The sequence below is a fragment of the Beta vulgaris genome, chromosome 3, assembly GCF_026745355.1.
Source record: "Beta vulgaris subsp. vulgaris cultivar EL10 chromosome 3, EL10.2, whole genome shotgun sequence".
In the NCBI taxonomy this organism is placed as follows: Eukaryota; Viridiplantae; Streptophyta; class Magnoliopsida; order Caryophyllales; family Amaranthaceae; genus Beta; species Beta vulgaris.
Window position 1 is genome coordinate 51,376,055 of NC_079204.1, and position 13,355 is coordinate 51,389,409.

Below are 13,355 nucleotides of genomic sequence, written 5' to 3' on the forward strand. Positions count from 1 at the left end.
GACTACCTGAAACTCAAGTGAAGTGGTCCGACGAGAATACGAACTCTATATTAAATTATGAATTTGATATTTGAGGAACCTTAGTTGTTTAGAAACACGAAAACAATATATACACACCAACTCAATAGTACATACCGATTTAAAAACTAGCAGGTTTGGCAAGAAATATTGCTTGTCAATTCCAACACAGCCTGACCTGATTTTTGAACAAAAAAGACGGGTCATGGACAACCATAATCTGAAAATTAGGCTAATTTTTTACTAAAATCAAAATAGTACGAAAAACCCACTTAGCCCATCCAAAAATATATGACTATAAAGCTTTTGTCCCAAAATGGGACTCTTTTTTTTTTACCCCCTACTGGCCTATGATCACTCCTAGTTAGACTGATTGAATATCAAGTCTACAATTTACCATACTCCTTTGTTGATCTATTCTTTTTGAAATTTTTTATTTTTCATAATGCACATAAACAATAGCAGTTTCTTAATATGCAATCGCACACGTTAAATATACAATCACGATGTAAGTTGTACTTTTTGTTTGGTATCAAGCTAATCAAGCAAGCAGCCTTCCATTTAGCACCACAGAAACCTCAGTAGTGCAAAGAAAGTAGCCTCTCAAGATAATCTATAATGGCATCCATTAAAGTGAAAGACAGTGCTATGTAGCAAGCATAAGAGAGCTGGTTAAAAAGACTATTCATTTGCTCTACCGCGCTAACAATTTCTATTATCGGTGATCATAGCCGAAAAATATCACTAAAGTAGTATGATAGTGGCCTCTAATACTTTCAAGCTGTCCACAGGTACAAATTTTGATGGCAGGACAACAAGATAACCTAAAACAAACACCCCAAGCCCCCTGATTTTTGCTGTGCCAAGAAATACTCTATAAATATTTGCATACAGGGTGGTTGAGAAAACCAAAACAAAAGGGCAAAAGAGAAGAAAAAGAAATTCTTGCTTCATATTTGTACAAAATGTGCAAGAGGAATGGCGAGCGCTTGGTGCCCAAAACCTGACTGAAAGTAAGCTTGAAAACACTGTCCAAGCTGCCAGCTTTTCCCCTATGCTTTACTTCAAAAACTTCTAGCGACCTTCTCATACAAATCACGAGGCCAATTTTGATGCAGATTGCTCGCCAGGAAATTTGCAATCTGCGAATGAAAATTTTCACATCAGACAAACTATCGCATCCTATCTACCTATTACTGTGGAAGCAAACTATTCTGTAACCCAATCATATACCAGTCCCACTTCTCTAGATCCCCCATATCCATGACATGGGAATCAGATAATATGATACTAAACGTGCTAATTGCTAAGCATGTTTTTAAGCAATAACTGGATGTCAAACTTTCATGTGATGACAAAATCAATAGCTTAGGAAAAAATGTATGATCAGGGAAGAAACAGAGAACAGCGCCTTTATATACCTTTGTTCTTAAGGCACGAAGAGATCCATCGGTATCTGTCACATTATCCAAGCAACTAAAGGCAACTCTTAAAAGGTCAGGGACACAAGCCTGGACGTAGGGGGATAGATTCTGGAAAGAGTCCATGGTCAACCCTTGTGCACGTGGATCCAATGGCAGGAAAGGAAGCTTTGCGATCTCTCGTAATGCATCCAAATGGTGGTCCTGTCGTGCCTGCTCGTGAATGAACAGTATTGCCTCAAGCTGCCTTAAGACAGTTTCTTGTTCTATAACATGCTCCCTATCTTTTACACTGCACGGATCATTTAAAATAAGCTACATGTTAGCACAAAGTCGAACCATTACGGCTCTTACAATAGAAAATCTACAAGGCAAAGAGGACTCACTACTATCAGCAATATAAAGGTTTGCGAGAACTAAGACAACCAAAAATGCATTATGTAATGCAAATTAAGCAGTAGAAATGATTGGATCTTGTTGGAGAGTGGCGATAAATTCAACCAGTAAATGAAATGGTGCTGGATGAAAGCTAGTATATGGGATGAGAAGAAGAGCTCGGGTAAACTTAAATTGATGCAATACGCCATCTGGTTTTTATTAGTTTATCCACTTTCTTTTTTGGGTTGTCCCTCATCAATTTTTTACCCACTTCTTTTTTTCTATTTTTGGAATGGTCCCGCCAATTGTTTATTGTTATCTGGATTTTTGGTCTTAGACTATATTTAACTTTCAAGTTTTTGTGAGAAACTATCTTATAAAAAATTTGTTGTCCCAAACTACCTTACTTTTACCATTTTGTTGTTGACAACTACATAATGCTGGTTTCCGGCGTTAAGACTTTTTTTTTCCAGTTTTTTTAATGTCACATAATATCACTTGACCTCTTCAAACACTTTTTCATATTCCCCCACCCTATTTTCCCCATTTCCCTATGTACTCTCTCTCTCTCGTATCTATGTCGACACTTTTACCACCAATCCACCATTAATTTTCTCTTCTAATACTTAAACTAAAATTGAAACAGTCACTCTCTCGATCCTCCTCTCAGTCTCCTCGAATCTCAAGCAATTTCCACAAGGATAATTTGATTTTCTCTCACAATTTTGAACTAGAAAAAAAAAAGTCAACGCCGAAAACCGGCATAAGGTAGCTGTCAACAATAAAATGGTAAAAGTTAGGTAGTTTGGGACAACAAATTTTTTATAAGGTAGTTTGTCACAAAAACTTAAAAGTTCAAGGTAATTTGGGACAAAAAATCCTTATTATCTTTACCTTCTCACTCCACTTTTCTTGGCCCACTACATTTCCTTCGATATACTATGCCAATAAGTTAATACTTTCTCTCTCCTTTTGTGACCCACATACCTATTTCTCATAAAACTCTATGCCCAAAGAAGTAGGTAAACTAATAAAAACCAGAGAGAGTAATTCTCAAGCAGTCTGTTAACTTGCTGCTAATGCTGCAAATTATTAGATATTACCAAAGTATGTGAACTATATAGATTGTTGTGTATGAATGCATGCATGCATGCATGTGTATGAGTGCCCTGGCTGCACACGCTGCACAAGACATAAACCAAAGTGCTCCTAACAAAAAAGTAATAGAAACAGGAATCTGCTGAGTACATAAGGGGAAAATAGATTCTTAATATTCTAGTCCTGCTCAAGTCTAGCCAGTATTTGGCATTACATAAGCTTTTTGGAGTATTAATCAGGTGAATCTATAATGAGATAAGAATGCACCCAATAATTTTTTTAAAATTATTTGCATGGACAAAATTAAAAAGACATACCTGATTTCAGGATAATATTTGCACATCTCTAAGATCTCATTTCCAGAATGGATGAGTGCAGCTGTACGACTATCACCATCCAGTTTACCACGCGACAGTGAGCATATTGCCTCAGATAGGCACTTGTTAATTGTATCCAAAGCCATTCCAAATGCACCAACTCTCTTCTGAATTTCTATGGACTGAAAGTCGAAATAGAATGGACATCATAAATAAAATACAAAACGTAAAAAGACTGGTTATATATTTATAAGCAGGGGAACAGAAGATACATGAATACACTTTCTCCACCAACAATACGGGTAACATTGTATCAAACACCTAATAATTAGAAAATTAACATGACTTTACTGAAAGATCCTTTATAATAATAACTCAGATCGTTTCACACTCCCCACCATTAAGTCCAAGCAGGGAACTTCTGGAAACAAAATGATGCTATTGCTACTTTAGGAGGGTGACCACATTTTAAGACATTTGAAAATAGCATATCTGACTACATTTCTAGGCAAAGGAATACTAATCAGCTAGCAACATCTATAGTTTGTCATGGCCATGAATCAAAAACGGAAGGTTTGCAAACACAAGTGACTAGATAAAAAGCAGCAATGAAGATTCAAAGCTTTTAAATATTACTTTGTCATATAAACCAGTTTCCTGACACTGCCGAGCTGCTTCAAGTAGAAACTGCTGCCTTGCAGAAGCATCAGTAAAAAACCGTCTCAGTTCAGCTTCCTCTCCAGCCCCTCTAGGTCCAAGTAAGAGATGAATTCCATTATCACGTAACAACAACTCTGTAAGAAGCTGCTTCAGCATCAAGCTCCTCTGCCTTTGCTGATCTAAACTAACTCTTCCTACCCATGACAACTGGCCACCTCCAACTGCAGCAGCTGCTTGTGCGTAATATTCCAATGCCACAGGAAGATTCCCAACTCTTACGTATGCAGAACCATACTGCCTAATCATGCTAGATACTTCAGCAAAAGCATCCATCAACCCCGGCTTCTGTCGTGCAGCAACACCTTCTGAGAAGACCCCATAATCTGCACATGTAATTGCTATGTGGACTGCATCGATGTTAAACCCTTCACCCATTTCCTTTGACAAGTAGATGACAGATGGTAACAACTGCACACTTAAAAGCAAAACATATGGATACATAAGAGGGTCCTTCCCACTCTTAGTGTAATACGATGGCTCAAACTTGTTGAGATATGTTTGCAAATCCTCCAAGGTGTAAGGCACAGATCCCTCATTCAGTACAGAGGAAGAGACAGCATGAGAACTCTCATGTATGGCACACAACTGGAACCAAAGAAAGTCCTCTATGGTATTAAAAAGATTTGGCAACTCTCTAAGCAGGCGATCAACCTGCCTGCGTGATCCAGAAATCATAGCATAAAGTAGCAATTTCTTTCTGTCATACACTGCTCGAGCCCCACGATCACCCATCCTAAACATTTTTTCACATTCTTCAGAAGCAGCAGCAGCTGTGTTTGCAGATACCACACCTCCAGTAGCTATCCATTCTGAAAGCTGCCAGAAAAGATGTTATGGAACATACCACCTTTAAGCTACAGAGTACAGAAGATGAACAAGTGATACCTGAGGAGCAAATTGAAGAGAAACACGAGATGACTGAGCTACACTCTTCGCTTCATCGTAATACCCACTTCTCAAGCAGAAATAAATCTGAAATGATCACGAGGAGAATTTAGCATACTTTACAGGCAACAGTTAGACACAAAACCAGTCTTCTACAGTTCTACGACATCAACTGGATGAGATGGTATGCTAATTATGAAACAGAAACCCAGTGCAGAAACAAATTTCAGAACTTAAACCACAATAAATTCTTGCATGCTAACAGGTTTCAAACAATGCTAACAGGTTTCGAACAATGCTAACAGGTTTCAAACAATATGTAAATTTTGCTAATACATTGATTAAAAGAGATTGTAGCGATGCAAATTTTGAAGCAACACAATCATCCTCCTGATTACTTCACTGATGCATATTGTTTGAATGATAATGAAACCAAGAAGGATAGTGTTGAAGGTAAGGATAAAAAAGAAAAATAGTGCACATGTTAACAGAAAATCCAGGACCTGTTGCCAAGTTGTATCTAAAGGAGGTTGCCTCCTGGCGTCAACTGCATCAAAATCTAGAACACCATGATCTCGTAAGCGGATCTGCAAAGAGCAAGCAGTTGATCATAATCCCGCAATATACACAAAGAATTCTGCAAAACTGTATAGAAACTCAAACTAACCCGAAGAAAGGCACGTATTCTTTGTAGATTACCGACTGAGCCCCCTAGTGCAGCCTGGTCACAGGAACCAAGTAGTGTAATGCAATAATACCCATGTCAGATATAAGATGCAAGCATTGATGTGTTAACTACAAGATGAAAAGTGGAGGGGGAAACTGCAAACACAAGCAAAGGTTTGACAATTTCATTTTTCTAACAAATTGAGAATAAGAAGTGGCCATAAGGCCCATAACTACTGCAAGCAGAAAGTAGTAACAGGAGAGCATACTGCACAAGCATTATTTTTGAGAAACACTTCTCAGAAAAAGCCACTGTTAGGTAGTAACCTGTACAGGATGATTTTGTATTGTTTCGATCACATGCTTTGAATGTCCCCACTCCAGATGCCGCCTTGCACCACTAACCAATAGCATTTTCTTTGAAACATTTTGCTGAACGTTCAGATCCTCACCCACCAATGCCTGCACGTGCCCAATTCATCATGATAAGAGCAAGAAAGATTGATAAAGTTGCAAGTTATAGTTTAGTCAGGAAGATGAACCATCTGATCTTGCAACTAACCTGCACAAGGTGCCATATCTTCTGCATGCCGACTGATCTCCCCCCAGATGCCTCAAGACCCAGACTTTCAAAAGCAGCCTTGAATGCTGCAGCAGGCTTTGCAAAAGTAAAGGCAAAAGAACCAGAAGTTAAAGCAATGCTCTGAGAATATAGCATACTCCTTGCAAACAAAGAGTGTTGAGACCATTCAGCATGAGGCATTCAAAAGAGTCACACTAAGAATCTTTATGATGATGGTCAACATCAAATTAACCGAATTATTAGGAGGTCATATATTTAGTACTTCCTCCGTTTACTTGTTATTGCAACACTTCCCTTTTATGGCACTTTCAAAATAATTGCCATACTAATTTATTTGGCATTGAGTTCACTCTATCTCTCCCTTCATCACATGGGTCCTTTTAATTCTCTCTATGTCTCTCCTCTCCTTGAAAATTGTGCCTCCCCTCCATGTTGCAAGTAAACGGAAGAAATATGAACTAGTAACAAGAGTCAGGAAAGATAGCAAATAAATATATTGGATTTGAATCAGATTTTTAATAACACCTTGTGAAAAAAACACCAAATTTAATGTTAGCCACCCTAGCTCAAATTATCAAAGACTTAAAAAACCTGGACATTGTCACACAATTTTCGAATCCGGTTCATGTAGTGTCGTCGTACCATTTTACATTTTGGTTCCATTTTTTATTACTTCCTCTACTCTAAAATACCTAATCAGCTAATTGACTTTCGCATACTAACTTAAGATTGCCCATTGACAAGAGTAGCAATTCATTAATTTCCAAACTTGTACATAACATAGTATTCTTCTTGTAACTCTCACCAAAAAGATATATAAAGGTAAAAAGTACTCGAGACATTAACTTCACTAAAATTAAAATGAATAAGGCAACCTCATAAAGTAATTGGAAGCGTATTCTGGACGGATGAAGTAAGTTCGAGAATCTGGATTGCCAACATGAACTAGACTTCTTCAGATTCGAAATCTTAACACAGATTTAATCCATAGAATCACACATATAGACTCAAGTTGACCTAATTAATTGAATGTAAAAAGGTCAAATATTCGAGACATAAAAAAGTTTATTTGAGAATTGAACCGATGTGGAGAGGTTTTCTTAGAAACCATTAAGGGTTAGTTTCAAGGAACAACCAATTCAAAGTGTGAACTTAATTGAAAAAACCAGACATAGAGCAAGGAAAAAGTCTCCTTAGGTCAATTTGCCCAACTACAAACTAAAGGAAAGTGTCTTCATAAGCTATGGGAAAGTAAATACTTTATTAAATAAAGATAGAGAGAAGGCTAATTAAACCAGAAACAGATGAGTAACAGCCTAACAAGAAGTGATTGGAACAAGAATGTCTCCTATTTGTCATCATATATTTTATAGGCTCAGCCCAAGTCCAAAATAAGGTAAACTCAAGGCTGTTTCATTCTATTTCTCAAAGATGTCTGACACCAAATCCTACCAGCTTTTCTAAAAATCTTTCTAGGCTTTACCCAGTAAATTATCAGGAGGTAATTATGCACTATCAAAAGAGCTAAACATATATAAACATAGATAAAAAGTTTTAGATAGACATAGGTATAGACATAAACAACATGCAGTAAATTATGCACTTTTTAGTGCTAGTCTTACTTTAAATGATAAAGCACGCTCCCTAGCACTGTTGAGACTCCTCACAACCTCAGCATAAACTGATGATTTTTTCTCCTCGATAGACTTATTAGCATGAGGGACAATCTCCATACTGGAGGGACCATTAAGGGATTGATGAGTGGAAGCCACTGATACTATTTGACCCGGATAAGTAATTGCACCAGTTGCTTCGCCGGTATTTGAACGTGGTAATGTTGAAATACGACTCAAGCCTTGAAGAAAATCCCTTTTTTCCTTTTGCCAATCATCCTGTAGAAAACCAACCATAATGTCCAGATAACAATAAGTAGAAAACTTTTTTTGCTCTTGTAGCAGTGAAGCACATACTGCTTTGATTCTTGTAAAAGGAAAAACAAATCGTAAAAGCATAGGAAGTACAAATGTACAATCAATAATTTGAATCAGACTCTAAAAGGCCATAATGGCCCATGAACAAAGAAACAGGAGAATTACAATATATATTGAAAATGAAAACTATATATGCCTGTAGAGGAAACCACACCACTATGTCAAATTAGGCAAATATAGAAAGGGGCTAGGTCATGTTTATGAGGGAGGAGGAGAGTTCAACCACTTGCAATCAAAACGATGCTTCAGTTAAAAAAACTAAAAAAACAAGTCCACAATAGGGGAGTAAGAGTGTAAGACAGGCTTATAAATAGCCATTTTCTATCCACCTCTCTAACATTAGAAGAATGTACAAGGGATCTCAATTCTCAGCAGGAAATCTATCTTCAATTCTCACCACTCGGTAAACTAATGACCACTGGGATGAAATCAGGTAATAAAAAGCTCTCTTGTGCTTGTCTCTAAACCTTTATCTCACTACAAAAATAAGCTCTTCCTTCACTGAGGTTAAAAAGGGAATAAGAACGAGTAGAACAAGAAGAAAATACGAAGGGATTCTGAACACAAGTTTGCAAAAAATAATCTTCAGAAGATGAGACTATAGAGTCAACCTTAATGTTCTTCTCCACTTAAATTTAGCTTGTTCACTGGGACGCTATGACACCAAAAGCATGGTACTAAAATTGAACAACTATGTTACCATGACTCTTCATCTTACCTCAAGGTGACATGAGTATGGACTATGGACTCTTGCAAAATCATTCTGGACTAGATGACGAAAAAAAGAACAGAAAGAGACCAAGTCTGACACTTGGACATATGACACGAGTATCGGAGTATGAGTAACATAGCTGAACTACAATGAGGCGCACGTGCAACAAAAGACTCGTTAATAACGATAAAGCACAAGGCAGAGCAATCAGCTTGGTACACTAACCTCCAAAACCTTCATCATATAGTCATTAAAATTTCTCAGATTATCCTTCTGAGCTTCCTGGATGGCTGACAGCATTGCCATCTCATGCACCTGCAGGCAAAATGAAAAAAAAAAATCGATACAAGCAACAACCAAATACCCATCCCAATAACTCAAGAAATATACAGAACTGCACCAAAGCTGAATAATTGAAACAGATGATGTAAGTTTTTTAACATGAATGAGCTGTAGAACAAAATCCATATTTTATTGGATTGCAAACTTATTATCAGTTTTAAAAATTGAACAGAATGACACACAAACCTATCTGGAATTCTCTTGGAGTATGGCTTCAGCTAATAAGCAGATAGGAAAATGTTCATAAGCAACAACAGCATTAACGTTAAACAAGAAAGTACCTGTTGGAGATACTCCTCAACAGAAGTTGCTTCAGCTGGGAAAACATCCTCATAGGTGGTCTTCAACATTATATACGAAAAAAAAAAAAAAACTGAGTCAAAGTTGTTCCATACAACAAGGGAAAGAAACTTAGGTATTGTAAGAATACAGTGAAACTTTCAGAATTTTGTGACAAATACAGCTAGCTCACTTTGCAAGCAATCAAAGAAATAATTACGGAAAAGCAGGACATACTATATCAACAAACTATGCCTATTAGAAAAGCTGAGCAGCTAGGATTAAATCCACATACATTAGAAACAATTCAGATAGCAATTACCTTTAATTCGAATGACTTTAAATCCCTTGCAAGTTGCTCTGCGTTGATTCCCTCACGAGCCAACAACCTGTTGACAGGCAGCAAATAAGGTCCACGCTCCACAGTGGTAGCCGGTAAGCATAAGGATGAAAAGATAAAAAAAGGATAAAAATGAGGCAGCATATTGTCTTTCTCTTAGTTTAGGAGATTACTAAAGGAGGAAGCATTAAAGAGTTTTAAGTTCTAACCCTTACCCAGATATCTTTCCGATATTCTCTAATCCTCAAGACCGATCAATCTCAACCCTTATATGGGATCCAATACCTGGTAAAGAGAGTTCCAAAATCCTTTTTTTTAATTACATTATCGGATTATCCTCACACCAGCCATCCAAACAATTCAAAATCCTTCTTACCCCCTCCCCCCAACTACCGTTATTATAACTCTCAAAAAGTTGCTGGTAATTAAACTTCACCTTCTAAACAAGGAAACTCTATAAAATGTGGCAATGAAACAATTTCTAACCCCATATCCTATTTCAACCTGTGATAACTGATGTAATCATAAAATGTTCATATTTCGCGTCAATTTATCACCTCAATCCAAATCAGTACTTAGTAGTTAGTTCCCTCACCTTCAATCCGAAGAGTCATCAAACAACACCAAACAGTATTAGGCAGACACTACACAGAATACAGCTAGTTCGTCTAATATGAAGTATACTTCTAATCAAGTACTAGCAATAACAAATTACAATGCAGAAACAATCTTGCCACAAATTCAACAAATAGTAAAACGAATTATAATAATAACGAAGAAAGAAACCATAAAAAGAACCTTGTAGCAGCGATAGACTGAGAAGGAGCTTCACTTCTTAGGGTTTTAGCCTTGAGTTTCTTCGACAAAGCTTCCAATTGATCCAAATTCCTCTAATATGAATCAAAATTGAAGAAAAGAAAAACAACAAAATTGAAATCTCAATCTGAAAAATTCATTGAAATTGAGAAATGCGAAATGAGTTTTAACAAAAACAGTTGAAATTGGAGGAGAGAGAAAGAGGACCTGAAGAGGAGGAAACTGAGCAGAAGGAGCGGCTTGTTCGAGAAGCTTCGTGGAGGAATGAAGAAGGTCAGTCCAACCACTCATGTCTGCATCGTTCGCCATTTTTATCTCTCTCTCTTTCTTCGTTTCTTTGTAGTGCGAGCAGACTGGTAGTGGGATGGAGGAGTAGAAAAACTAGCAATGCGCCAATGCGAATATTTCGGGGTTTTGGGGTTTTGAAAAGTGGTAAAAGGAGCGCTTTGGGGAAAAAAAATGGTGTTGTTTCTACACTCGCTAGTCGCTACATAGCCGTTTACTTGTATTTGAGGGATTAGAATGAACCAGGCTCTTTTCTTTTGGACTTATTTTCAGTTTAGATCTGTTAAATTCATGTACTTTCTGTATTTCAGTTCAGTTTAATTTATGTCAATTCGAAAGAATGGGAGCTAAGATAATAGTTTCAAATAAGCAAAATAATAACATTGGATAGATCATACTTGTGGTATACTTAAGAATATGGTAGATCTTTTTCTTTTGATACTCTCTAATTATCAACGTTTTTCATGGGTCGCTCGCCTTTTTCTTGGAAGACTAAGAAACAACCTACTGTATCCCGTTCTTCGGCTGAGGTTGAATATCGTTCTATGGCTGCTACTACTTGTGAGTTGAAATGATGGTTGAAAGTGTTGTTGTTTTCTCTTGGGGTTGGTCATTCGAAGCCCATGCAACTGTTTTGTGATAGTTAGTCAGCTTTACACATTGCCAAAAATCCGGTGTTTCATGATAGTACGAAACATATTGAGGTAGACTAACATTTTGTTCGGGATGAGTTGTTGAAAGGTAATGTTTCTACTTCATATGTTCAGACGACTCATCAATTGGCCGATATTCTTACGAAGGCTCTTGGACGACAACAATTTGTGTTTTTGTTAAGCAAGTTGGGCATTCGTGATTTACATGCTCCAACTTGAGGAGGAGTAACAGAAGTCAGTTGGTTATTTGTGATAAGTTGGTTATTTGTGATATATATTGTATATATTTGGCATGTATATCTCTTAGGAGTTTTAGGCAAGTATATTGTGGTGATTATCAATATAATCTAGCCGTTTTCTCCAATTTTTCTTGAGTTTAACACATATATTGAATTCTTATGGTTAGATATTTTGAATTGTGACTAATAGCACACCCATGTACGGTGATTTTTGTTAATAATGTTTGATATTTTTTCTTAGTTAGTGTTACAGCCTGTGAAGCACATATTCACTTTTGCCTTGTTAGATAAAAAGCTTCTAAAAGCCTTGTTTTACACCTTGTTCCACATTGGTAATGAAAAGGATGTTTTCTTTTTTTTATATATTCTATTTCTTCCCTTCATCTACTCTTTGAGTTGCTAGTATATGGTGCTTTTGTGGACATGAGGATGTTGGCATAAGTAACACACGGGCGCAAGATTTTGTAATAACAATTATTGATTTATAATTATGTTCATTTACATTGCTCTTACGTTCCTTACATATAAGGACCGTTAACCCCAAGGGGCATACCCCTAATACACTTTTGACATAATGTGACGTGGTGCCAATTGCTTGTTTGCGTTTTTGCTTCAACAAGGATACTAATACCCATACTTCACAGGTTTGATGTGTGGATTTAAAAATCATAACTTTACTAACTAAAACACTTGGTGTGGGTTTTATGTACTCCCACATTATACCCAATACTTGAACTTCACAAACCCAAACACTTCTTAAATGTTACTTATTTCATTATTTATGGTTGATTTATGATATCAGGTCATGGATGTTTTACTGTTGGTATTACTTGAGATTAATTAATTATCAAGCGATTAGTTATCTTGTTGTGTGGGTTTACTTCATATACCCCTTTAGGATTAAATATATCTTCATACTTATTATTAAAATGGAATTACTAATAATGTTATATGTGGATAACTTATTAGTCATATGTAAATATGTCATAATAATCAATTGATGATGTCCCACATTGCATGTAAGAATTTGTGAATAACATAAATCCTCCCCTCGTGTCTATGCACGACTTTAATGCAATATTTGCCTATATTGCCTACATTCTATAAAATTATGAAAAATTGATATTTTAAAATATACGTTGTCGGCATTGACATGCACCAGTTCAATAATATATTACTTCATAACATCTATTTTATTTATATTAGCAAAATGAGTTATGTTCAATTATGGTTGTTAGAAGAGGAAGGAGAAGTAAAAAGGTGGAGGTAAAAATTTGGCATGTGTGAGTTATGTTACACCCAAGATGCTTTTATGTTAAAATCCTAAATTTGTTCATCAGTTGTTTTATACGAAATTCAAGCATGTCATCTTCATGCTTAAAACATCAACATCAATTCAATCCATTTAAAATATGTGTTATTTTGTGCCGTGTTAACCTATATTAAAGATGTCAAAAATACAAATTTTGTCATACACGTACACCGTGAATAAGGTACACCCAAAAGCTATTATTCAATAATTGCTGATCTAAAATCTCTAAATGTTCATAATTAGCAATAAAAGAGTTTTAAATAAGCATTTGAAGTACTATATCATTATACACCCAGATAC

At 36.4% G+C, this 13,355-nt stretch overlaps 1 protein-coding gene across 1 annotated transcript; it reads right to left on the reverse strand.

Annotated features, from left to right (window-relative positions):
• Positions 1-687: 687 nt before the first annotated feature.
• Positions 688-11,059, reverse strand: LOC104889385 (nuclear pore complex protein NUP93A). Its single transcript, XM_010674589.3, has 15 exons — positions 10,774-11,059; positions 10,549-10,640; positions 9,733-9,799; positions 9,413-9,472; positions 9,015-9,104; positions 7,709-7,978; positions 6,066-6,161; positions 5,831-5,965; positions 5,505-5,558; positions 5,341-5,424; positions 4,838-4,924; positions 3,869-4,768; positions 3,233-3,414; positions 1,440-1,731; positions 688-1,160 (listed from the first exon to the last, which is right to left on the reverse strand). The coding sequence occupies exons 1-15, from the start codon at positions 10,873-10,875 to the stop codon at positions 1,083-1,085; spliced, it is 2,589 nt and encodes an 862-aa protein (XP_010672891.1). The 5' UTR covers positions 10,876-11,059; the 3' UTR covers positions 688-1,082.
• Positions 11,060-13,355: the final 2,296 nt, after the last annotated feature.

What these genes read in the sequence shown, in the direction of transcription:
- LOC104889385 (XM_010674589.3), bottom strand. Translation starts at nt 10,875, where the DNA reads ATGGCGAACGATGCAGACATGAGTGGTTGGACTGACCTTCTTCATTCC. An exon ending in CTCAGTTTCCTCCTCTTCAG is followed by an intron (nt 10,641 to 10,773) that starts GTCCTCTTTCTC and finishes GATTCATATTAG; the next exon opens with AGGAATTTGGATCAATTGGA. An exon ending in ATATGATGAAGGTTTTGGAG is followed by an intron (nt 7,979 to 9,014) that starts GTTAGTGTACCA and finishes GGTTTTCTACAG; the next exon opens with GATGATTGGCAAAAGGAAAA.